The sequence below is a fragment of the Chiloscyllium plagiosum genome, unplaced genomic scaffold, assembly GCF_037043375.1.
Source record: "Chiloscyllium plagiosum isolate Xiang-an unplaced genomic scaffold, Cpla_swu_hap1 HiC_scaffold_7, whole genome shotgun sequence".
NCBI classification, from domain to species: Eukaryota; Metazoa; Chordata; class Chondrichthyes; order Orectolobiformes; family Hemiscylliidae; genus Chiloscyllium; species Chiloscyllium plagiosum.
This window is the reverse complement of record NW_028270145.1, coordinates 8,054,731-8,082,541: the sequence shown is the minus strand read 5'-3', so window position 1 is coordinate 8,082,541 and position 27,811 is coordinate 8,054,731. Positions and strand designations below refer to the sequence as shown.

Here is a 27,811-nt window from a genome sequence, read left to right as displayed (position 1 = left end):
GAACAGCTCCTTGCATTTTAATATTTTTGATAGGCCAGTTTGTACACAGGGCAAGGCACACATCTTATAGATTTGAATGGGATACACTTAAAGGTTCTTTGTTCACTGACAATGCCTTTGCACTTTGTACTACCTTGGATGCTGACAGAATCTTTGCCTTGCCTTGCCTTGCCTTGCTTTTTGCACATAAAGCCAGGCAGCTTATCATGGTTGTTGTCAGTGATCAGTTCAGGGAGTAGACACGTTGTAAGAAAATGTCATGTCATAAACCATGTTTCAGCAGTATTTACACACAGTGTGCTATAACCAAATGGCTATGACGGAAAGCCTAAGGGGAATAGTAATTAGTAAAGAATGGCTGCTTTTATTAAGGGGGTATTGACACAGTAAATCAAAGGCACCATCCATTGTCAGACCAGGGACTTGAACATAGTCACTTAGGCACTTGTGCTGATACAGTCAGGTGGTCCTGTTATCATAGTCTGGGCAGTGTGCCATACTCCACCCTGCAGGTTCAGTGCAACCAGTCCAGGATTAGAAGTGAGTCAGCATCGAGCTACATTGAACACGGTTGCCTTTCTTTGTCATTAGGGTAGGTCACAGTTAGTCTAAAGGGTCTGTTTATTGAAAGTCAAGGGAGGAAATTAAGGGGTCAGTTGTGTGGTAGGGTCATTAGAAAATGGATGAACACCATCACATTCTCTGATAGGATGACGGTGTATGTCCATGCTTTGACATAGCTAAAGCTATATGCCAGGTCTTGTGATAAAGCGGGAAACGAGCAGTTAACTAAGAATCAATAGGACCTTGGGAAAAAGCAGAGTTGACAGGAAGGGCAAGGGAAAAAGAAGTGGAAAGTTTTGAGGGTCACTTAGCTTGCGAGGCTGAACCTGCAATTCGCTTTATGATGTGCTGTGTTTCATAGAACGTAGAAAAGTACAGCACAGAACAGGCCCTTCGGTTCATGACGTGCCAAGGATTATTCCTAATCTAAAATAAAATAACCTAACCTACGCACTCCTCAATTCACTACTTCCCCTGTGCATGTCTAACAGTCGCTTAAATATCACTAATGAGTCTGCTTCCACCACCACAGTTGGCAACGCATTCCATGCATTCACAATTCTCTGCATAAAGAGCCTACCTCTGACGTCTCCTCTATACTTTGCTCCTAATATCTTAAAACTATGACCCCTTGTGCCAGTCAGTCCTACCCTGGGGACAAATCTCTGGCAATTGACTCTAACCATGCCTCTTATCACCTTGTATACATCGATCAGGTCACCTCTCTTCCTTTTTCTCTCCAGACAAAAAAGTCCGAGCTTATTCAACCTCTCTTCGTAAGACAAGCCCTCCAGTCCAGGCAGCATCCTGATAAACCTTCTTTGCACCCTCTCCAAAGCCTCCATATCTTTCCTATAATAGGATGACCAGAACTGGACACAATATTCCAAGTGTGTGGTCTCACTAAGGTCTTGTAGAGCTGCAGTAAAACCTCGCGGCTCTTTAACTTGATCCCCCTGTTAATGAAAGCCAAAACACCATATGCTTTCTTAACAACAACTTGGGTGGTAACTTTGAGGGATCTATGCATTTGAACACCAAGGTCCCTCTGTTCCTCCACAATCCTGTCTTTAATCCTATATTCAGCATTTAAGTTCGACCTTCCAAAATGCATCACTTCACATTTATCCAGATTGAACTGCATCTGCCATTTCTCAGCCTAGTTCTGCATCCTGTCTATGTCGCGCTGCAGTAGTCCTTTGTACTATCGATGTCACCTCCAACCTTTGTGTCATGGGCAAATTTACTAACCCACCCCTCAAGTTCCTCGTTCGAGTCATTTGTAAAAACTACAAGGAACCCCTGCGGGAACCACTCACCACTGACCTCCAAACAGAATACTTCATATCTACAACCACTCTCTGCCTTCTGTCAGTCAACCAATTCTGAATCCAGACAGCCAAATCTCCCTTATCCCATACCTCCTGACTTTATGAATGAGCCTACCATGGGGAACCTTATCAAATGCCTTGCTGAAGTCCATATACACCACATTCACTGTTCGACCTTCGTCGACCAGTCTAGTCATCTCCTCAAGGAACTCAATAAGATTTGTGAGGCATGACCTGCCCGTCTCAAAGCCACGCTGACTGCCTTTAATCGCGTTATGCTTTTCCAAATAGTCATAAATTCTGTCCCTCAGAATTTTTTCCAAAACCTTGCTGACCACAGATGTATGACTGACTGGTCTGTAATTGTCAGGGATTTCCCTATTCCCCTTCTTGAAAAGAGGAACAACATTCAATTCTCTCCAATCCTCCAGTACGACTCCCGTGGAGAGTGAGGAAGCAAAGATCTTCGCCAGCGGCTTAGCAATCTCCTTTCCCACTTCCTGGAGCAACCTAGGATAAATTTTGTCTGGCCCTGGGGACATATCAATCTTAATGTTTGCCAAAATTTCCAGCACATCAACTTCATCAATCTTGATCTGTTCAAGTCTGTTTCTCAGCTCTTCAAAGTTCTCATTCACAACAATGTCCCTTTCCTAAGTGAAAACCGAAGCAATAAACTCATTTAGGACTTCCCCTATCTGCTCAGACTCTACGCATAAACTCCCTACGCTATCCCTGACCGGCCCTACCTTCCTGATCATTCTCGTATTCCTCACGTATGAGTAAAATGCCTTTGGGTTCTCCCTAATCCTTTCTGCCAAGCAACCCCCCCGGCTCTCCTCAGTCCATTTCTGAGTTCCTTTCTAGTAAGCTTGTAATTCTCTAAAGCTGTACTAGATCCTTGCTTCCTCCACCTTACGTAAGCTGCCTTCTTCCTTTTGACGAGAAGCTCATCTGTTCTCGTCACCCAAGGCTCCTTAATCTTACAGCTTCTTACCTGTCTCAGAGGAACAAATTTGTGCATCACTCGCAACAACTCCTCCTTAAATAGTCTCCACAAATCTGTTGTGCCCTGTCTGTGGAACAATTGCTCCCAATCTGTACTTCCCAACTCTTGACTGATAGCGTTATAATTTTCTTTTCCCCAATTAAATATCTTCCCTTGGTAACTGCTCCTTTTCCTCTCCAAGGCTATGGTAAATGTGAGGCAGTTGTGGTCACTGTCACCAAAGTGTTCTCCCACCGTGAGATCTGACACCTGTCCTGGCTCATTGCCGAGCACCAAATCCAAAATGACCTCTCCCCTTGGCGGCCTGTCTCCATAATGAGTAAGAAAACCTTCCTGACAAAAATAGCTCCATCCAAACCATCTGCACTAAGAAGGTTCCAGTCAGTATTGGGAAAGTTGAAGTCACCCATAACAACAATCCTGCTACATCTGCAATTTTCCAAAATCTGCTGGCCTATGAGTTATTCAATCTCCCTACTGCTGTTAGGGGTCTATAGAGAACCCCCAATGAGGTGGCTGCTTCCTTGCTGTTCCTGACTTCCATCCAAACTGACTGAGTCGACAAACCTTCTTCAACAATCTTCGTTTCTGAAGCTATGATGTACTCTCTAATTAGCAATGCTACATCCCCTCCTCTTTTACCACCCTCCCTGTTCTTTTTAAACATTCTAAATCCTGGAACACCTAGCAACCATTCCTGCCCCTGTGAAACCCACGTCTCCGTTATGGTCACAGCATCATAGTCCAAGTACTGATCCATGCTTTAAGGTCATTACTGTTATTTCTGACACTCCTTATGTTAAAGCAGATACACTTTAACCGATCCTTTTTTTGCATCACATGAATAACCTTCCTGGTAGATTCACTATATCCTGTCACCGCCCCATGTCAAACTACCTCGCTCTCAGATATATAGTCTGGTTCCCACCCCCCAGCCCCAGCCAAACTAGTTTAAACCCTCCCAAACCACACAAGCAAATCTCCCACCCAGGACATTTGTGCCCCTCCAATTCAGGTGCAACCCGTCCTTCATGTACATGTCCCACCTTCCCCAGAAGGCATCCCAATGGTCTAAATATCTAAAGCCCTGCCTTCTGCATCAGCTGTACTCGCTGCCTGTTCCTCACCTCACTATTGTGGCACCGGTAGCAAACCTGAGAACACTACTCGTCCTGCTCTTCAGCTTCCAACCTAGCTCTCTGTAGTCACCTTTCAGATCGTCAGTCCCTTTCCTGGCTATATCATTGATACCAATATGTACCACGATTTCTGGCTGCTCACCCTCCCTCTTCAGAATCCTATAAACCCGATCGGCGACATTCCGGATCCTGGCACCGAGGAGGCAACATACCTTCTGGGAGTCCCGTTCCTAATCACAAAATGTCCTGTCAATCCGTCTAACTATTGAGTCCCCTATCACTAGCACTTTTCTATTCTCCCCCTTCACTTCTGAGCCTCAGTGCCAGGCTCAGTGCCAGAGACCTGACAACTATGGCTTTCCCCTGGTAAGCCATCCCCACCAGCAGAATCCAAAAGGTATACTTATTACTGAGGGTAACGGCCATCCTCACAACAGATATGTGCACTCATAGGGTGAGTGGAGTAATCTTTCTTTTCACCCTGAGGGAGCGGATTCTATTTTTGCATTGTGAGGCCCTTTCAAGTTGAATAGCATTAAACGGACACAGTCAAGTTTAGATGAAAGGTATCCGTTATCACATAACTCTGTATGTGAACCTCTTATACTGACATACTATGTTGACTAAAAATCCTGGCCACAAGCGTTCTTGACCATAACGTTCAACATGACTCATTAATCCTACAAATGGCTGTGTAGCTTAAATAATGTCAAGCGAGCTATAAGGATTTATGTTGGTTGCAAAAGTTGCAAGGACCTTTCCATAGCTGCATATCCTGCACAAGGTATATTGTAGTTTAAAGCATCTATATATGGATTGCTGCCTTATTTGGGTATTAGGTTAGTTCAGGATGGTGGGAGAGGTTTTCATTATTGCTTCCAGACATATGATCCCTTACTGTACTTGTGTCAGAAAGTTTGAGAGCACATATCTCTCTGATTCAGTTCACCAATATGCAAGGTTCATGTAGAAGCATTTCATTATCCTCCTTATCGGAGGCCTGCATGATCCAATATTCTCAGTACACTGTTCAAACGTTGTTTGCGTGTGCTGCAACTGCTGAATAATCATGTAACTGAGGGGTTGCTTTGTTTCTGGTATTGCCCACTAGGCTCATTGGAACTGTCTCAAATGGATCCAGCCACAGAATTGGTGGTTGTCTCTATGTGCTTCACTAAGAATTTCCACAAAAGTGGATAAGAAACTTCTATTTGAACGACCAGGACTATCATCAACTTCATTGGATACGGAACAGTCTCCTAAAGTGGAGTTCCCAGCCATAGGTGCTCTCATGATTTGGTGAAGATTTTTTCCGTGGAATGTCAAGAAGTTGAGTGATGGGTGGAGTTTGTATATTCTATTTAGAGTTTCTGGTCAATGGATCATTCATGTCATGATGCCGAGCATATCTGGAGTGCAACACCTTCTTCCACTGGAGCTGTGCACCACAAGATGTCTTCTCCGCATCAAATTCCCATGCAGGTTATGTTGGGAGCTCGTTGCAGTACCTTTCAGATAAAGTAATCCTTGGATTGTTTGCTCCAAATAGCTGGAGAGAACACCAAACCTGTATGATGGTCAATGAAATTCTGAAAGCTTCAGCATTATATGAAGACAATGAGGATGTTCTTCAGAACAAACAGCACCTTCAGTATTCTACAGCTGAAGCAATGTTAGCCAAAGGCATGCAACAGAATTTCTTTGTGAATCTCTTCCAAGAGAAAGGAATTGCATGAATTTATTTTTTATAACTGTCAATATTTTGAGGCCAAAGAGGAAAGCATCTTAATGTGTATCTTACTGCTTTGATATTTTTATGCTATTACAGTTATTTAATAAAAGTTAACATTACAAACTTATGGAAGTCTTCACAGCATCGTACATTCTCTCATTCAATCATGACAAAGATTCATGGTAGTATAAAGGCAATGAAAAGGAAAGTTGTCATTTGGACAGAGTTAGAATATTGTATAGTGCTAAAGATGACTCACTTCTTTCTCTAAGTCCATTCTTTATAGATGCAATTAAAATGACGATCACTCATAAGAGCTGATGACAAAATTAACATATAATTACAAATGTAATAATGTAATGAAGATTCTCCCATGCCACCGATTTGCCCTCAGAAGGTCTTCCTCCTTCATCCCATTACGTCTAGCTGCACTTAAGGATTCTGGAGTACATGGAGACTGTCCTACAGTGCAGGCTATTTGTCTTTGAGTTTTTGAATGGGCAACCCCAGAGTCTTTGTGGCTAAGGGGCCTTGACATGTTGAGGGCACTTGCATAGATGCAAGTTCACATTCCTCAGTTTGAACTCGCAACGAGTGAGGATTATGAGCAGGCTGGAGTTGGAGGGCTGTGCACCTCTGGAATGGCCTTCAAGTAGACCTTTTGGGATCTTGTAAGTGGTTTCTCTCTGGTTGCTGCTGCCTGGCACCAACCTCTCATTGTGAGGAAGGAGACTTGGAGTATGGTAAAGTTCCCTCGTCCCCTTGTTGCTTTGCTGTTGGTGTTGAGTGCTCGTGACTAGTGATACAGTGCAGATTGAAGATGGAATGTGCTCAACCTGGGTGTTCAAGACAGCAAGCAGTCTGCCTGTAAACATATTCAGAGGCTTATATGCTCGAGGTGACACCAGAGATGGTATTGGTTGACTCTTCCAATGTTCGACTCAGTTATCTGACAAACCTGCCTGTTGTTCTTGTTTGCTTGTATATTTTCGTGTGTTATCATCACAAACACTGAGGGATCCTTTCCTGCCTGATTTCCAACATCCCTCCGGTTGCGAAGGATCTCGGGTGTTTCATCCTTGGCCAGGAAGGAGTTGTGGCAGTGATGTGCTCACCAGAAGGTGATATCCACTTCAGCTGAGTTGTCAGTATCTGAGTTGGTGGAGGTTGAAGGGAGAAACCTTGCTGGTGCTTCCTCTGAAAGATCTGTGGCTTCTTCCTCAAGCAGTGGAGGAGGAAATGATATTTTAAGGGGCTGGTTACTTCATGGCAGCTACCATGCTGCAGGCACCAGTGTCTCCTGCAGACGAGATAAAGAGTTGTGAAGTGGGTTTGAAGCTTGAGCATTTTAAGAATACATTGACAGTAATGGAAGAGCAGCATGGTACATGACAATTGATCTCACTTAAGACAAGGGCATGGAAGTCTCTGCATCACCACATGAGTGACTAAGGTCCTCTGCCATTAGGGAAGGATTCTCTCCTTGAGGGGAGTGCATATACAAATGGCTTTACCCAGCTCCCTGTCTTGGCTCATTCCAACCTATTTTGGAATGATTTTCTTTGGAATATGACAAGGCAAGTGATTAAACTGGGCTGGCACAGTGGTTAGCAGTGGGGGAGGAAAAATAGTGATGTGTTCCAAGTGAGTAAGTAGGAGGTGCCGACATCATGCAGAGTTAAGAGTAATTTTTTGGAGGGGGTTGTAATCTTGGTATCAAAACATTTTGAATTATGTTGCAATTAAAATGCTCAGAAAGTTAAAAGACAGATTTTGTCACCCGTACTCAATAATTGGAAATCAGTTTATACAATTCACAGAAAACATAATTTTATAGTGCTTCAGGTAAATACAAAACTCACTTATGTCTTTGAGCTTGTTTGCTCATTTTTTAATTTTATTTTTCATCATACGATAAGGAGGAGCCACTTAGTTGGTAAGGCAGCTATCGTGTAATTCAAAATAATGCCAACTGCATGGCATGTAATTATCAGTCAGGCTGAAATCAACTTTGGGCTTGCTTTGTTGCCCTGCCCTGTAGTAAAATCATGGCATAAACCTTAGTTTGGTGACCATGGTATACTCAAGGGTGTTAGCTAGAGATGTTGTCAAAAAAATTAGGTCTGATTCAAATAAGCCACAGATGGAATAGTGGTGTCATGTTGAGGTTGGACAGGATGTTGGTGAGGTCTCTTCTGGAGTATTGGTTGCTGTTCTGGTTTCCCTATTATAGGAAGGATATTATTAAGCTGGAGAGCATTCAGAAAAGATTTATCAGAATGTTTCTGGGAACGGAAAGTTTGAGATATAAAAATAGACTGAAAACTTTGTCACTTTTTTCTCTGAAGCAGAGGAGGTTTAGGGTGACCTTATTCAGGTTTGTAAAATCATGAAGGCTATAGAAAAGGTGAATAGTAAGGGTCTTTTACCTAGAGTTGTGGAGTTCAAAACTAGGGGTCATATTTTTAAGGTGAGAGGAAAAAGATTTAATAGGTATATGAGGGCAACTTTTCTACACAGAGAGTGGCTCATGTGTGGAATGAACTGCCAGAGAAAATGGTGGATGCCGGCACAGTTATGACATTTAAAAGATATTTGGATAAGTACATGAATAGGAAAGGTTTGCAGATATATGGGCCAAGCACAGGCAAGTGCGACAAGTTTAGTTTGGGAACATGGTCAGCGTGGACTGTTGGACTGAAGGGTCTGTTTCCATGCTGTATGACTCTATGATCATGTCAACTTTTTAACTGGCTGTCTCAAGTGCTTTTTCAATGCTTCATGGCAGAATATTGGCCAGGATTATTGAAATTACGTAATTAATGAATTTAAAAATCACCCAAAAACAGGTTAAAGTTCCAACAGGTTCATTTGGAAGTACTGGCTTTCAGAGTGCTGCTCCATCAGGTACCGAGTGGGGCAGGATCATAAGACACAGAATTTATAGCAAAAGATCACGGTGTCTTGAAGTTAAAAGGATATATTGAACAAATCTAGATTGCTGGAAGTCTTTCATCTTTTAGAATGGGTTGCAGATTTGATTCATCAATATGTAAATCCCAGAACTTCCTTTAAGTCACATTCTCGAGATAACTTAAGGTTTTATAAAAAAAGATGACATCTCAGCTCAGACAATGTATTGAAGGTGTGAGGTTAGAGTCTGTCTGTATCCCAATCTTGAGTCAGAATGGTTCCATTTCCAAAGTAGGAATTTATAAAATGTTATATGGATTGTCTGCCTGCAGGTTGTGTGCTTTTTGAGCAAAAATAGAATTTATCTGCAAATACAATTCAGTAAATACAAATTCACCCCATAGACCTGAATTGGAAGGGGACTAATATACTGGCAGGGAGATTTGCTAGAGCTGCTCAGGAGGATTTAAACTAGTAAGGTGAGGGCAGTGGGGAACCCAGGGAGATAGTGAGGAAAGAGATCAATCTGAGACTGGTATGGTTGAGAAAAGAAGTGAGCCAAACAGTTGAGGCAGGCAGGGACAAAGTAGAGAACAAGGTAGGACTGATGAATTAAACTGCATTTATTTCAATGCAAGAGACCTAATAGGGAAGGCAGATGAACTCAGGGCATGGTTAGGAACATGGGATTGGAATATCATAGCAATTACAGAAATGTGGCTCAAGGATGAATAGGACTGGCAGCTAATGTTCCAAGATACAAATGCAACAAGAACGACAGAAAGGGAGGCAAAAGATGGGGGAATGGTGGTTTTGTTAAGGGATAGCATTACAGCTGTACTGAGGGAGGGTACTCCCGGAAATATATCCAGGAAAGTTACTTGGGTGGAACTGAGAAATAAGAAAGCGATGATCACCTTATTGGGATTGTATTATAGACCCCCTAATAGTCAGAGGGAAATTGAGAATCAAATTTGTAAGGAGATGTCAGTTATCTGTAAGAATAATAGGGTGGTTATGGTAGGGAATTTTAACTTTCCAAACATAGACTGGGACTGCCATAGTATTAAAGTCGTGTTTAGGCAGGGCAGGTGACTGAGTTGTCAGTGGGAGAGCACTTTGGGGCCAGCGACCATAATTTTATTAGTTTTAAAATAGTGATGGAAAAGGATAGACCAGATCTGAAAGTTGAAGTTCTAACTTGGGGGAAAGCCAATTTTGACGGTAAGAACTTTGAAAAGCTGGCTGGGGACAGATGTTTGAAGATAAAGGGATGGCTGAAAAATTAGAAGCCTTCAGAAGTGAGATAACGAGAGTCCGGAGACAGTATATTCCTGTCAGGGTGAAAGGAAAGCCTGGTAGATGCAGGGAATGCTGGATGGCAAGAGAAATTGAGGTTTTGGTTAAGAAAAAGAAGGAAGCATATGTCAGGTATAGATAGGATAGATCAAGTGAATCCTGAGAAGAGTATAAAGACAGTAGGAGTATACTTAAGAGGGAAATCAGGAGGGCAAAAGGGGACATGAGATTGCTTTGGCAAATAAGAGTTAAGGAGAATCCAAAGGGTTTTTACAAATACATTAAGGACAAAGGGTAACCAGGGAGAGAATAGGGCCCCTTAAAGCTCTATGTGAGAAGCTGCAGGAGATGGGGGGGGATATTAAACGAGTATATTGCATCAGTATTTACTGTGGAAAAGGACATGGAAGATATAGAATGTAGGGAAATAGATGGTGACATCTTGAAAAGTGTCCAAATTAAAGACAAGGAAGTCCAGAATGTCTTGAAACACATGAAAGTGGATAAATCCCCAGGACCTGATCAGGTGTACCCTAGAACTGTGGGAAGCTACGGAAGTGATTGCTGGGCCTCTTACTGAGATATTTATGTCATCTATAGTCACAGATAAGATGTTGGAAGACTAGAGGTTGGCTAACGTGCTGCTACTATTTACGAAAGGTGGTAAGGACAAGGCAGGAAACTATAGACCGGTGAGCCAGACATCAGTGGTGGGCAGGTTGTTGGAGGGAATCCTGAGGGACAGGAGGTAGATGTATTTGGAAAGGCAAGGACTGATTTGGGATAGTCAGCATAGCTTTATGCATGGGAAATCATGTCTAACAAACTTGATTGAGATTTTTAAAGAAGTAACAAAGGATTGATGAGGGTAGAGTGGTAGACGTGATCTGTAAGACGTTCGACAATGTTTCCCTTTGGAGTCTGGTTCGCAAGGTTAGATCTCATGGATTACAGGGAGAACTAACCATTTGGATACAGAACTGGCTCAAAGGTAGAAGACAGAGGGTGGTGGTGGAGGACGGTTGTTTTTCAGACTGGAGGCCTGTGACCAGTGGAGTGCCACAATGATTGGTGCTGGGTCTACTACTTTATGTCTTTTATATAAATGATTTGCGGCACAGTGGTTAGTGCTGCTGCCTCACAGCGCCAGAGACCCGGGTTCAATTCCCACCTCAGGTGACTGACTGTGTGGAGTTTGCACGTTCTCCCCGTGTCTGCGTGGGTTTCCTCCGGGTGCTCCGGTTTCCTCCCACAGTCCAAAGATGTGCATGTCAGGTGAATTGACCATGCTAAATTGCCCGTAGTGTTAAGTAAGGGGTAAATGTAGGGGTATGGGTGGGTTGCGCTTCGGCGGGGCGGTGCGAACCTGTTGGGCCGAAGGGCCTGTTTTCACACTGTAAGTAATCTAATCTGATTTAGATGTGAGCATAAGAGATACAGTTAGTAAGTTTGCAGATGATACCAAAATTGGAGGTGTAGTGGACAGCGAAGAAGGTTACCTCAGATCACAACAGGATCTTGATCAGATCGGCCATTAGGCTGAGGAGTGGCAGATGGAGTTTATATTAGATAAATGCAAGATGCTTCTTTTTGGGAAAGCAAATCTTAGCAGGACTTATGCACTTAATGGTAAGGTCCTAGGGAGTGTTGCTGAACAAAGAGACTTTGGAATGCAGGTTCATAGCTCCTTGAAAGTGGAGTCGAGGTAGATAGGATAGTAACGAAAACGTTTGACATGCTTTCCTTTATTGGTCAGAGTATTGATTACTGGAGTTGGGAGGTCATGTTGTGACTGTAGAGGACATTGGTTAGGCCACTTTCGAATATTGCATGCAGTTCTGGTTTCCTTCCTATCAGAAGGATGTTGTGAAATTTGAAAGGGTTGAGAAAAGATTTACTAGGATGTTGCCAGGGTTGGAGGATTTGAGCTATAGGGAGAGATTGAATAGGCTGGGGTTGTTTTCCCTGGAGCATCGGAGGCTGAGGGGTGATCTTATAGAGATTTATAAAGTCATGCGGGGCATGGATAGGATAAATAGACAAAGTCTTTTCCCTGGGGTGATGGTGTCCAGGACTGGAGGGCATAGGTTTAGAGTGAGAGGGGAAAGACATGAAAGAGACCTCAGGGGCAGCTTTTTCACACAGAGGGTGGTGCATCTGTGGAATAGGCTGTCAGAGGAAATGGTGGATACTAGCACAATTGCAACATTTAAAACGGATCTGGATGGATATATGAATAGGAAGGCTTTAGAGGGATAATGTGCACTGGCAAATGGAACGAGATTGGGTTGGAATGTCTGGTTGGCATGGACGAGTTGGACCAAAGGGTCTGTTTCCGTGCTGTACATCTCTATCACTCTGGGACCTATATGTGTGTGTGCATGTGAGGGAGCGAGAGAGGTAGAGAGTTTGTATGAGAGTGCACGTGATGAAGAGTGTCTGTGTGTGTGTGTGTGTGTGCGCGCGTGCGCGTGCGTGCATGAGAGAGTGTGTGTTTGCGTGTGTGCATACTTAGTAGAGTGTGTACGTGAATGTGACAGAGTATAAGCCTGTGAGATGACAGTATAAGCCTGTGAGATGGTGTGTGCATGGGTGTGACTGTTGGGGGGGATATGTGTGTGTGTCTGAGAGAGAACATGTGTGTGAGAGAGGGTCTGCGTGACTCTGTGATTATGTAGAGTGTGTATATGTGTGCTTGTCTGTGTGTGAGAGAGTGTATAGTGTAGTGGGGTTACCTGTAGTGCGACATGGATGGTACCTTTCATTACCCAGTACTTCCTGAGAGCGGAGAAACTACGCCATGTTCTTTGCAGCCTGCAACACATTATCAGTGAGGATGAGCACCTTGCCTACACCTCCACTTCTCGCCTTTAAACAACTGCCAAATCATAAACAGGCCATTGTTCACAGCAAACTGCCCAGCCTTCAGGACAACATCGACCATCACATCATGCCACCCTGTCATGGCAACCACTGCAAGACATATCAGAGTGTCGACATGGATACCACCATTACACTTGGGGATGCCAGCACCATGTACACGGCGGATACTCATATGACTTGGCCAACATTGTCAATCTCATACGTTGCAGTCAAGGGTGCCCTGAGGCATGGTATATTGGCGAGATCGAGCAGACACTATGACAACGGATGAATGGACCCCATGCAACAAACGCCAGATAGGGATATTCCCTCCCAGTCAGGGAACACTTCAGCGGTCAGGGCCATTTGGTCTCGGATCCTCCAAGGCAGACTTTGGGATATGCAATAATGCAGAGTGGCTGAGCAAAGGCTGCTAGCTAATTTCTTTACCCATGAGGATGGCCTCAACCAGGATCTTGGGTTCATGTCACTCTACAGGTGACCCCACTGCACTATACAGTTCACACACACATACACACGCTCTTATATATTCACACTCACGCAGACCCTTTCTCATATGCACACACTCCCTCAGATGCACACGTACAGCCCCCACACTCAAACCTATGCACAAACCCTCTCAAAGGCTTATACTCTGTCACGCACGCGCACACTACCAAGCACGCACACGCGCAACACACATTTACACACACTCACATGCATACACTCACACTATCTCTCTCTGGCTCGCTTTATCTCTTGCTCCCTCACATGCGTGCGCATGCGCGCACACACACACGTCTATGGGGTGAATTTGCATTTGCAGAATTGTATTTGCAGATATATTCTATTTTCGCTCAAAAAACACACAACTTGCAGGCAGTCAATCCATATATTATTTTATAAATTTCTAGTTTGGAAATGGAACCAGTCTGACTCAAGATTGGGATATAGACAGACTCTAATCTCACATCTTTAATACATTGTCTGAGCTGAGATGTTACCATTTTTATAAAACTTAAGTTATCTTGAGAATGTGGCTTAGAGTCATGGAGATGTACAGCATGGAAACAGACTCGTTTGGTCCAACGTGTCCATGCCAACCAGATATCCCAACCTAGTCTAGTCCTACCTGCCTGCACCCGGCCCATATCCCTCTAACCTCTTCCTATTCATAATTTTAACTTTGTAAATAATTAAAATGTTTTGCATCACTGTCACATCAATATGATCTTTTCTAACCCATGTGTATGTTTTACTCTCACTAAATTTTAATTTCTCTGTATGTGGTAACTTTTCTGTCCATACTTTCTTTTAGGTATGGGTTTATTACCTTTGAAACCCAGGAAGATGCTCAAAAGATCTTACAGGAGGTGAGGAGCCAAAATTTTCAATTTACAAAATCTCTTTATGTTAAGATTGCTGTCTTTGTTTAATTGTTATCTACAAATTCCAGTTTTGTCTTAATAAAACTTCACTAGGAGAGCAGGAGTGTCTTTCTACAAATATCTTTAAGCGATGTAAAACAATTAATTACTTCATTTGTACATAATTTTATTTTTCTAGATCAAGTGTGTTTTCACTCACTTTTCCTTTCCCAATATTTCCCAAAAATAAAGCCTTAACATAAGTGGAGAAGTAGTGTCTTTATGTAAGGAAGCAAAGATAGTGATTGAATACTTTGCCAAAATAGATAGTGATAAATTCATGCAAATGAGGAGGTGGTTGAGGTGCTTCTTGGTACTTTATTGAAATTAACCTTCAGAACCATTCTTAAGATAGATTAATGGACCTGAAATGTTAACTCTGTTTACTGTCCACAGATATTGCTAAACCTGCTGAGTTTCTCCAGCATTTTCTGTTTTTGTACCAAACTATATTAGTCCCATTTATCTGAACTTGGTTGATGCCTACTATATGCTGTGATATTAAGTACTCATCCAGACGCTTCTTAAATATTGTGAGTAACTGCCTCCACCACTTCTCAGGCAGTGCATTACATATTTTTACTTATCTCTGGGTAAAAAAAACTCATATCCTCTAGATTAGTTACTTCTCACTTTTTAAACATATGTCATCTGGTCTTATACACAGTTTGCCATGGCTCTCATAATCTACCTTGTCAGTGCTTCTCATATTTATATACGTGAATCAGATTCCCCCTTTTCCTTCTCTGCTACAAGGAAAACATATCCAGCCTATAACTGAGACTTTGCATCCCAAGTAGCATCCTGGCAGACAATTTGTGGGGTCTTTTTTATGGACTAAGAATAGGCATGTTAGGTCTTTGGAATGTATTTTCCTTCACTGTCCTTGAAAGGTTTACCTCAAAATGGACAGCAAGCATAAGAGAACTTTAGACTTTGATCTTCTCTGTGTTCATGCCTATGAAAATTTCTGACTCATGCTTAATTATTGGTATCATGGTATCATCTCCCAGTCATTCTTCTGTTAAAAAAGCACCTTTGACATCTGCAGAAATTTATCTCTTCTGAGGTTCTGGAGTAGAAACCAAGAGTTGTGTATCTTGGAGCTTGTGCTAAGAGGGAGTACCAAGGCTTTAGCATTCCCTTTGCTTGAAGTTGCTCCAGTATGTGTTAGTGGAAAGGAAAGCCACTTGTGGCTAGAAGGGAGATCTCATTAGAAGTTTGAAAAATACAAGGGATTGGTGCTAATCTGTGGTGCATAAAAGCATGAAATGCAAGCTGTGACTCATTTTACTGTTTGCAAGCTGGTGCAGGTGTATTACAGGAAACTTGCTAGGAATAATTTAACAATTAATGGGCACTTATGGTACTCTTGTAACAAAGTGGTAGTGCTGCTACCTCTGAACTAGAAGGCCTGATTTTAGATCCCACCTGCCCTAGGGGTATGTGATATAATTCTGAACAGGGTGATTATAAAATATCTACATGGGTTGGCCAGTTGTAGCACAGTAGTAATGTCCCTACCTCTGACCCAGGATGTCCAGTTCAAGTCTCATCTGCTCAGGATGTATGTCATAAATTGGCTGAACAGGTTGATTAAAAATATCAATAAACTAATTCTTGTGAGATGGTGGTAGCATCACTGGGTTGTTAAGCCGATGAAACCTACAGTGGGTCATACCCCAGCACAATAGTTCAATATCCATTCTTAGTGAGGGTGACCATGAAGCTATTGTTGGTTATCGTGATTGAATTATGGAAGAATGTGGTGTAATAGTAATATCACTGGGCCAGTAGTCTACAGGCCCAGGCTAATGCTTTAGGGTCACGGATTCAAGTTTCACCTCCAGTAAATAGTGGAACTACCACAGAAAGCTAAAACACATTCTAAATAAACTGAGGTTAACCAGTGGTTAGTTGTTTAAACCAACTCTCAAGAGAACGGGTGTTCTTTTGGCTCTAATTACCTCATTAGATAATAGATTTTCATCAGTAAACCTTTTGGCACTTTGGAGTTAATATGTATGTGGAAGTTGAATACTTACAGAAGACTTTAAATCTTATTGCAGCTGTAGTTTGAATTATTTTAAATCTAATTCACCCTCTGCATTACAGTATATTCTACTCTCATGATCTTTTTTCTGTTGAGCATAGTTTTGAATTGTAACACTGTTGCTGCTTTAAATTTCATTCTTTATGGTCAATCTCTGCAGCTTCATTTAGTCAAGAGTTGTTGATTCAGAAGGATGGGCTTGCTCTGTCAAAGCTGACTTAAATACATGTGTCTCCAGTGGCTTTTAACTACTACCAGATACTTTTTAAAACAGAATTGTTGTTTGGGTGTTGAAGTATTTTACAGAAAGTTTAGTTTCTTCAAAGATAAGAGATGATAACAACATTAACATACAGGAGAAAGTGAGGACTGCAGATGCTGGAGATCAGAGCTTAAAAATGTGTTGCTAGAAAAGCGCAGCAGGTCAGGCAGCATCAAAGGAGAAGGAGAATCCACATTTTGGGCAAAAGCCCTTCTTCAGGAATGAGGAGGGTGTGCCAAGCTGGCTAAGATAAAAGGTAGGGAGGAGGGACTTGGGGAAGGGGCGTTGGGAATGTGATAGGTGGAAGGAGGTTAAGGTGAGGGTGATGGGCCGGAGACGGGGTGGGGGCGGAGAGGTTGGGAAGAAGATTGCAGGTCAAAAAGGCGGTGCTGAGTCTGAGGGCTGGGAAGAAAAAAATCGCTCTGCCTCCAGGCGTCGTGTTGCCATGGTCTGGCGATGGAGGAGGCCAAGGACCTCAAATTTACCTGGACCATCTCAGACTCCTCCCTCCTTTCCTAGACCTCTCCATCTCTATCTCGGACGACCGACTTAACATGGACATATACTATAAACCGACTGACTCCCACAGCTACCTAGATTACACCTCTTCTCACCCTGCCCCCTGTAAAAACGCCATCCCATATTCCCAATTCCTTCACCTTTGCCGCATCTGCACCCAGGAGAACTAATTCCAATACCGAACAACCCAGATGGCCCCCTTCTTCAAAGACCGCAATTTCCCCTCAGACGTGGTTGACGATGCTCTCCACCGCATCTCCTCCACTTCCCGCTCCTCCGTCCTTGAACTCCGCCGCCCCTCCAATTGCCACCAGGACAGAACCCCACTAGTCCTCACCTACCACCCCACCAACCTCCAGATACATTGGATCATCCTTCGTCATTTCCGCCACCTCCAAACAGACCCCACCACCAAGGATATATTTCCCTCCCCACCCCTATCAGCATTCCGGAAAGACCATTCCCTCCGCGACTCCCTTGTCGGATCCACACTCCCCACCAACCCAACCTCCACTCCCGGCCCTTCCCCTGCAACCGGAAAAAATGCAAAACTTGCGCCCACACTTCCCTCCAAGGCCCCAAGGGATCCTTCAATATCCATCAGAAATTCACCTGCACCTCCACACACATCATTTACTGCATCCGCTGCACCTGATGTGGCCTCCTATACATTGGGGAGACAGGCCGCCTACTTGCGGAACGTTTCAGAGAACACCTCTCGAACACCCGCACCAACCAACTCAACTGCCCCGTGGCTGAACACTTTAACTCCCCCTCCCACTCAGCCAAGGACATGCAGGTCCTTGGCCTCCTCCATCACCAGACCATGGCAACACGACGCCTGGAGGAAGAGCGACTCATCTTCCGCCTAGGAACCCTCCAGCCACAGGGGATGAATGCGGATTTCTCCAGCTTCCTCATTTCCCATCCCCCCACCTTTTCTCAGTCCCAGCCCTCAGACTCAGCACCACCTTCTTGACCTGCAATCTTCTTCCCGACCTCTCCGCCCCCACCCACTCTCCGGCCTATCACCCTCACCTTAACCTCCTTCCACCTATCGCATTCTCAACGCCCCCCCCCCCAAGTCCCTCCTCCCTACCTTTTATCTTAGCCTGCTTGGCACACCCTCCTCATTCCTGAAGAAGGGCTTATGCCCAAAACGTGGATTCTCCTTCTCCTTTCATGCTGCCTGACATGCTGCGCTTTTCCAGTAACACATTTTTAAACATTAACATACAGTGTTCCTTACTTTGCTAGAGCATTTATTATAAAAACAATGTTGTGTCAATTGCTAGAAGATTGCAACGGTCAGTTCCTGAAAAGTCTTTGTTGCAGCTAAACTTCAAATTTTTTCTCTGGTGGAATGATAGTAGTGCATCCCAATTACTGGGATATTCTTAAATATTTGTGATGTGGCCAAACAGATTGATTATCAATCAACAAATCCTACAACTAATCCTTTGGCTATTAGAAGAGCAGATCAAGTGCTTGAAGAGGGTGAACGCTAGGAAACTGTTTCCGTTAGGCAAGGAGACTAGGACCCGTGGACTCAGCCTTAGAATTAGAGGTGGTAAATTCAGAACAAAAATGCGCAGACATTTCTTCAGCCAGAGAGTGGTGGGCCTTTGGAATTCATTGCCGCAGAGTGCAGTGGAGGCTGGGACGCTAAATGTCTTCAAGTCAGAAATTGATAAATTCTTGATGTCACAAGGAATTAAGGGTTACGGGGAGAATGCGGGTAAGTGGAGTTGAAATGCCCATCAGCCATGATTGAATAGCGAAGTGGACTCGATGGGCCGAATGGCCTTACTTCCGCTCCTATGTCTTATGGTCTTATGGTCAAATAGTAGCTTCCCACTGGAAGACACCAAGTGCAAATTCTTACCACGGGCCAAATTCCTTCCTTGTTTCAAGTGACTATCAGAAAAAGAATTGTGACATTCTCTAAAACATACATAATCTTGGACGGATTTGCATTCCAATTCCACTTCAACTCATTGGATTCGTATTTGTATTTTCTGTTTTCCTTTAGAAGATGGAGATTATCTGAGAGCTAAAGTCTTGATTGAAATTTGTTTTATTTTGCCTGCTGTTAACCTTTGCAGACAGTTTTGCAGTATCATTCTAGAAATTCCTTCTGTTAGCAATCAGGAAATATACTATCTTCAAATTATTTGAAAGTGATTTACAATGTGTGTTTGCAATAAATAATTAAAGCTAAAGGTAGATTATTCTCTTGTTTAACAACAGCTATTTTCCAAATGAGGTTTTCCACATTTATTATACACTACTCAATAATCCTCTGGGACTGTATAAATTGTGTATACTATAAGTAGAATATAGTATATTCTGAGTTGGAAAAAAGATTCTAGCTATTTTGAGTCATTGAAAGGGGTCTTGTGCAAGAGTGTTCTAAAATCCATATCCATTTTGAGTTGATAATATTATCACAGATTGTTAATATTCAGGAAAGCTTTATTTCAGGAATAAGGGCTAAGGCCCTTTTGATTCAAGCCTTCTTTAAATTGATTAGTTTAATTGTTATTTTATCTGGCAATTAAAGCATTGTTGTGCACCTTTCAATTTACAGTTATATTTCACTGCAGAACATCTGCAAGAAATTAATGCAGAATCAATACATTTGGTGACAGCAGTTGGTAGAGTTGATACCTTGGCCGCACTCTCTCAATTCAATATTATTATAGTCACACAGTTCTTCTCTGAGGCTTTTCACTCATGATTGATGCATTGCAATTACACTGTTGAAATAATAAATATTTTTATTAAGACCATCCATTTGACAAATGAAGATTCAGGCTAATTTGCATCCATGAAAACTTTTCTCATATTATGGTGGCTCTAACAAATTCCACCACACCACAATGTTCCAAGCGAGCAGCCTACAACATTTTGACAAGAAAATCAATTTGCCTATGTTACCGGATGGATAATTGGAAATTAATCCAGAATCCCAATCCACATCTCCACTAATAACTACTGCTTTCTTTCTCGGGCCATACCCTTACTGCGTACAAGTTTCGTTGAAATCTGTTCATTAGTTTTTGAGCTATATTAGCGACCAACAAAACATTATGTTGAAAACATTATCTTTGCCCACCTTCAGTGGTAATGGTAATAAATAGCATTATACTTCATAATGGCTGACATGTGTTCTTTATTTTGTAGCAAAATAATAATAGGTATTATAAAGACGTGTTCTCCGAATTCACGGCTATAAACTGTGTTTTACTTTACTTTCTTTAGATGCTATTTCTTATAGATATTACATCAACTTCTGTTTTTGTGTTTAAATCATCCTTTCATACAGCAATTTTGAACTATAAACTTGGTGTTATTTCTTATAGACATGATAGATATAATACGTTGTGCTTCTACATCTTATCCTTTTCAGGCAGAAAAGTTGAATTACAAAGATAAAAAACTGAATATTGGCCCAGCAATAAGAAAGCAACAAGTGGGGATTCCACGTATGTACATACTAATTTACCCAATTATTGGTGACTATACAGAAAAAGAATAGTGTTGCACAGCACCAGTCATGAGAATTCTTATTTGTTCAAACTTTGCCAAGAAAATGGACAAGAGATCAGGAAGGATCTTACTCTGAAGTTACATCGTTTTTTTCCGGTAGATAGGAATGGAAAATTTACCACAGTTGATGCTGCTTTAAGGAATGGTTTAGTCAGTGCTAAGTTTTGTAATAATTCTATGCAAAACAAATAATTTACTAATGAAATCAACATTCTCAAAGACCAAAGTTGTGTGCTTGCTTAATGTGTTTTGTGATGACTTTTAAAAAACATTTCTGTTCAAAATAAATGTTCATTTTTAAATTTTGCCTATCTCAACATCAATTTTCCTATCATTAAATGTAGAAATTTTAAAAATGTTTTTGCACAGTTACAGCATAATGTTTTCAATAAACTTATTCCTGCATAGGCCAATAACTGTTACTGGTTGTGTCACCATAGTCTTACCAGACCATTGGAACTGCTCTCTCATTAGAGAGAAGCAACTGATGATGATTTAACCTGAGGGCCACCACATCGCAGGCAAGGGAAGAGGTTGAGAAGGAGAGTTCTTCATGATAACCTCAAACTGGTGGTGAGAATTGAACATGTTGTTGGCATCACACTGCTATGTAAACCAACAATCCAGCCAACTGAGCTAAACCAATTCCTGCCTTTACTGGTGAATAATAATGAAAAGTGGAATCTGATGCCCTGTCTTGTGGGGAGTGAGTGAATGGGAGGACGGTTGAGGTTGGGGCTGGGAGTGGGGATGGAGTGGATATTGAAGCTAGGAGTTTGCTGCCACCTTCCCACATCTACCCTAATAAGGTCACCATCAATTTAGGCCATTAATTCCGCTTAAGGGGACATCCTATAGCTACTGATACCAACCAGGTGGTGAGTAGTGAACTCGTCATGGGGGGGATCACAAGAAAACTGTGTCAGGCTTGCTTGCTAGCTCCTGGGAGAGTCAGAATCCTGATTGGAGGATTCAGAATTGGAGAGGGGCGGGTGCATGCTGAGTGCCACCCCCAACTTTGCTGCAGACATTTCAGTCAGGCCACCTCTCAGCATTCTGAATCCCAGACAGTATAGATCCAATATACTCCCAATGTAGGGTCCTCTGCGGGATTAGTGAACCTTTACTGTACTGCATCCAACGCAAGTACATCTTTCATTTAAATGTGGAAACAAAAACGGCACACAGTGGTCCAGATGTCGCCTCAACAAAATCCGATACAACCATACTCCAGTTCCCTTACAATGAAGGCAAGCAAGCAATTTGCTTTTTGGAATGTTCGGTATAGTTCCATGCTAATTTCCTGCATTCCTTACATGAGGACGTACGGCTGTCTTTGCAGGTAAAAAGACGGCTGGAAAATGGGAAGTCTTCAAAAATGAGATAACAAGATTCCAGAGGCAATCTGCTCCTTTTAGGGTGAAGGGCAAGGCTGGTAGGTTTAGGGAATGTTGGATGACCAGAGAAATTGAGGTTTTGGTCATGCAAAAGAAGGAAGCATATGTCAGGTATTGACAGCGGAGATTGAGTAAATGCCTGGAAGAGTATAAAGGCAGTAGGAGCATACTTAAGAGGGAAATCAACGGCGCAAAAAGGGGACATGAGATAGCTTTGCCAAACAAGATTGAGGAGAATCCGAAGGGATTCTACAAATACATTAATGACAAAAGGGTATAGTTAGGGAGAGAATAGGGCCTCTTAAAGATCTCCAGCATCTGCAGTCCTCACTTTCGCCGAGTTGATTTTAACCTTACTGCAAATCCTCTTGCAAGGATGCCGACCTTGAAGAAGTTCTCCTCCGCTCTCTACAAGGATTTCAGTGAGTCTCTCTCTCACTGCAACCCCCAGATCATCTCCTCTGCCCTGAAGCTCTTCAACCATGTCCTGAAACAGACTTGCTACCACAGCCACACCTGCTTCCTCAGTGCTTGCCTCTGCAACCAACTGATCCCTCATGGACTCCGGATTCCTGGTGAAGGACTTTTGCCCGAAACGTCGATTTTTCCTCTGCTGCTGACTGACCTGTTGTGCCTTTCCAGCACCACTCTACTCCTGCCTCTTAAGATCAGAAAGGCCTCCCATGTGTGGAACTGCAAGAGATGGGAGAGATACTAAATGAGGACTTTGCATCAGTGTTTACTGTGGAGAAGGATATGGAAGATAAAGAATGTGGGGAAATAAATAGAGACATCTTGAAAAATATCCATATTACACAGGAGGAGGTGCTGGACATCTTAAAAGGCATAATGGTGGATAGATTCCTGGGACCTGATCAGGTGTACTCTGGAGCTCTGTGGGAAGCTAGGGAAGTGACTGCTGGGCCCCTTGCTGAGGTATCCGTGCCATCGATAGCCACAGGTGAGGTGCCGGAAAACCAGGTTGGCTAGCGTGGTGCCACTATTTAAGAAAGGCAATAAGGAAAAGCCAGGGAACTATCGACCAGTGAGCTGACATCATGATTGGTAAGTTGTTGGAGGGAGTCCTGAGGGACAGGAGTTACATGTATTTGGAAAGGTAAGGACTGGTTAGGGTTAGTCAGCAAGACTTTGTACATGGAAAATTGTGTCTCACTAACTTGATTCAGTTTTTGAAGAAGTAACAAAGATGATTGATGAGGGCAGAGCAGTGGGCATGATCTATATGGACTTCAGTAAGGTGTTTACCAAAGTTCCTCATGGTAAACTGGTTAGCAAGATTAGATCACATGGAGTACAGGAGAACTAGCCATTTGAATACAGAATTAGCTTGACGGTAGAAGACAGAGGGTGTTGGTAGAGGGTTGCTTTTCAGACTGGAGACTTGTAACCAGTCGTGTTCCACAAGGGTTGGTGCTGGGTCCACTGCTTTTCATCATTTCTATAAATGATTTGAATGTGAACATAAGAGATGTGGTTCGTAAGTTTCAGATGACACCAAAATTAGTAATGTAGTGGACAGCGAAGAAGTACAATGGGACCCTGATCAAGTGCGCCAATGAGGTGAGTAGTGTCAGATGGAGTTTAATATAGATAAATGTGAGCTAATGCATTTTGGAAAGGCATATCAGGGCAGGACTTATACACTTAATGGTATGGTCCTGGGGACTGTTGCTGAACCCAGAGACCTTGGAGTGCAGGTTCATAGTTCCTTGAAAGTAGAGTCACAGGTAGATAGGTTAGTGAAGAAGGTATTTGGGATGCTTGGCTTTTTTGGTCACTGCATTGAGTACAGTAGTGGGAGGCCAAGTTGTGGCTGTACGGGACATTGGTTCGGCCAGTTTTGGAATACTGCATTCAGTTCTGGTCTTCCTGCTATTGGAAGGATGTTGTGAAACTTGAAAGAATTCAGAAAAGACTTATGAGGGTGTTGCCAGGATTGTAGGGTTTGAGATGTAGGTAGAGGCTGAATAGGCTGGGGCTATTTTCCCTGGAGTGCTGGAGGCTGAGGGGTGACTTTATAGAAGTTTATGAAATCATGATTTGGAGTGCAGTTTTAGACTGGGGTAGACAATGTCAGAGGTCACATGACACCAGGTTAATCACAAGCTTTTGCAGCACTGTACCTTCATCAGGTGAAGTCATGAGGGGCTTAGACAAGGTCTTTTCCAGGATGGTGGAGTCCAAAACTAGAGGACATAGGTTTAAGGTTAGAGTGCAAAGCTTTAAAAGGGACCTAAGGGGCAACTTTTTCACGCAGAGGGTGGTGCGTGTATTGATTGATCTGCCAGAGGAAGTAGTGGAAACTGATACAATTGCAATACTTAATAAGGCAATTGGATGGATATATGAATATGAACAGCTTTGAGGGATATCAGCCAAATGCTGGCAGATGGGACTAGATTTATTTAGGATATCTGATCGGCATGGATGAGTTGGTTCGAAGGATCTATTTCCATTCTGTACATCTCTGTGACTTGTTCAAATCATACCATGCTTTTTAAAATGCCTTTTTAAGGCTTAGTAATAGATTTTCCCACCAATTGGCATTTGTCTAACATGGGTTCATAGAGATATAAGCATGGAAACAGACCCTTTGGTCCAACTCATTCATGTCAACCAGAATTCCTAAATTAATCTAATCCCATTTGCCAGCACTTGGCCCATATCCGTTCAAACCATTCTTATTGATGTACCCTTCCAGATGTCTTTTAAACATTGTAATTGTACCAGCCTCCACCACTTCCTCTGGCAACTTATTTCATACATGCATCCCTCTTTGTGTGAAAATGGTGCCCCTGAGGTCCCTTTTCAATCTTACCTGTCTCACCCTAAACTTATGCCGTCTAGTCCTGTATTCCCCCAACCCAGAAAAAAGACCTTGTCTCATGCCCCTCATGATTTTATAAATCTCTATAAGGTCACCCATCAGCCTCCAATGCTCCAAGGAAAAGATCCCCAGCCGATTCAGTCCCTCCCTATAGTTCAAACCCTCCAACCCTGGCAACGTTTTTGTGAATCTTTTCTGAATCCTTTCACGTTTCACAACAGCTTTCTTATAAGAGGGAGACCAGAACTGACACAGTATTCCAAAAGTGACCTAACCAATGTCCTGTACAGCCGCAACATAACCTCCCAAGTCCTCTACTCAGTGCTCTGAACAGTAAAGATCTCTTTCTTCAGCAACAATCCCCAGGATCTTACCATTAAGTGTATAAGTCCTGCCCTGATTTGCCTTTCCAAAATGCAACATCTCACATTTATTTAAATTAACTACATCTGCCATTCCTTGGCTCATTGGCCCATCTGATCAAGATTCTGTTGTACTCTGAGGTAACCTTCTTCGCTGTCCACTACACCTCCAATTTTGGTGTCATCTACAAACTTACTAACTATACCTCCTATGCATGTCGTTTCTTGTTTTCTCTCTCCCTCCTTTCATGAAAAGTAGTGTAATACTTTGGCAATTTGCAACTCAATGGGGCCATTCCTGAGTTTAAAGAATTTTCAAAAGTTATAGCTCATCCACTATCTCTGCAGCTCCCTCTTTTAGAATCCGAGACTGGATGCTGTCAGGCTTCATGGCTTTTTCTAATTTTAATCCCTTGAGTTTTTGCAAAGCTTTTTCTCTGATATTAATTTCCTTAATTTGATTCCTTTTAACCCTTAGCATTCCATTTATATCTGGAAGGAAGCAATGTTTCTCTGTAAAAACGTACTCGGAGTATTTGTTAAATGCCCCTGCCATTTCCTCAATTTGAAAGTTAATTGCTTTTGTATCTTCTTCAAAGGGAAGAGTACACTTTATGTACTTAGTAAAACATTTGTAAGATATTTTATATTTCTTGTTAGTTCACTCTCATTCATTTCATTCTTTTTTTTAATCAACCTTTTGATAAGGTTTGATAAAGGAGCCCTTTGGAAATACTCGTAATCTTTGATTAGAGGCCCAACCAGTCCCTGACCACCATAGCCCTCCCCTGCCTGGATGAACCTGTACTCACAATAATCAACTTCTACTTTAATTCCATTTGTTTTCTCCAAATAAAAGACACTACTCTGGATACCTGCACACAAGTCCAAGCCATGTCTGCATTTTTGTCAGATTCTTTGCTGCATTCTTTGTCTGGACCTACTATAGCTGTTTAATACGTAGATGATTGTGTCAGTGCTGTATCCTGGTCCTGCCCCACATTGCAATTTCTACCTTTTCTTTCTTTTACATGGTCTGTATCTGAGCTCTCTCATCATAGCTGCTATATCTTGATTAAACCTATATTTGCAAAGCCCACTAACTCCCACAGTTACTTTACTACATGTTGTCATACTTTGCTTCTTGTAAAAACTTTGTTCCATTCTTTCAGTTTTTCCATCTCCATCACGTCTGTCCTGTAAAGGAATTGATCTTACATACTCGTTCTCGAATGCCTTTTTCTCAGTCAAGGTTCCCGTGCCACAGTAATTGCCAGGGCATTCGACCATGACCGTTCTGTGGACTTTCATTTTTTCATTTCTCTTCCTTTCCAGACTGTTAGAAGTTTTTTCACGTGTCTTCTCAATGCATTTTTGTGGATCATCCATCATCATTTCTGCCACTTTTAGTGTGAAGCCACTACTAATGCATCTTCCCCTCCCCTCTCCTTTCAGCATTCCAAAAACAGATTATTTCCTCAGTCCAGAAGTTTTCAACTGGTGTTCCACAGCAAGGTGAGAACTGTGCCACGGAATTTGCAGGAAGTAACGCTACTTCACATAAATTGCCAATATAGCACATGCGTGGACATTTGGTACGATGCATGTGCACAAGTTGCAAAATCTGCTGATCATGCAACCTACTTGCTCATGCACAGGCCCAAACATTCAGTCTGAGCATGTGCAATCATTTGGATCATATCTCCGGGATGAGAAGAAACTGCACGTGTGCAGAAAAGTGGCGCGCATTTGTTGAATGGCTTGAACTGAACTGTCTAACATGTATTTACGTTAGCATGGATTTTGTAATATTTTTGGATTTTTTTGTTTCGTGATCTAAGTTTTAGAATAGATTCTAAGAATCTTGTCAAGAGGTGATTATTCTGGTAATTCGGTTGATTAAATATCTGAAATCAAAGGGAAAAAAGCAAGAACTATTCAAAGACAGTACAATTATAGTTATCTGGCCTTTGGATTCTCATAGACAGAAGATGCTATTTGCCCCTTAACTGATGTCTCATCTGTAGAGTGAAGTTGGCAAACACTGCTGCGGCAACAGGTTAAGACATTACTTACAGACAAAACATTCATCTCTTGCAAACAAACACATTCAGTACTTCTAGAGCTTGAAAGAACACAACAACAAGCAGATCCATAGAAACCCCATCCCATTATCTTAATCCTGTCTTTGTATAAAAAAAAGGATGTATGTCAGGAACTGATGCTACAAAAGAGATTGATAAAATTCCACTCTCTTTGACATATAGCTAAACAGCAAATTGACAACATAACACCTGATTTCGAAATTGTGATGGAAGAGAAGTTGGCCACTAGTGAGAAGTTTATTTTGCAGATTGAGTACACTGATATGAGCGATGGAAATGTGTTGCTGGAGAAGCGCAGCAGGTCAGGCAGCATCCAGGGAACAGGAGAATCGACGTTTCGGGCATTAGCCCTTCTTCAGGAATGAGGAAAGTTTGTCCAGCAGGCTAAGATAAAAGATAGTGAGGAGGGACTTGGGGGAGGGGCGTCGGAAATGTGA

General features: G+C 42.4%; 1 protein-coding gene across 2 annotated transcripts in view; it reads left to right on the top strand.

Moving 5' to 3' along the window:
• The window catches only part of LOC122551279 (protein boule-like), a 161,006-nt gene that overhangs the window by 32,611 nt on the left and 100,584 nt on the right, over positions 1 to 27,811 (top strand). For both annotated transcript variants that reach the window (XM_043692928.2, XM_087988692.1), the window contains exons 4-5: positions 14,168 to 14,222; positions 20,523 to 20,598. In XM_043692928.2, coding sequence (XP_043548863.1) covers positions 14,168 to 14,222; positions 20,523 to 20,598 — 131 coding nt within the window. The remainder of the gene's footprint in view (positions 1 to 14,167; positions 14,223 to 20,522; positions 20,599 to 27,811) is intronic.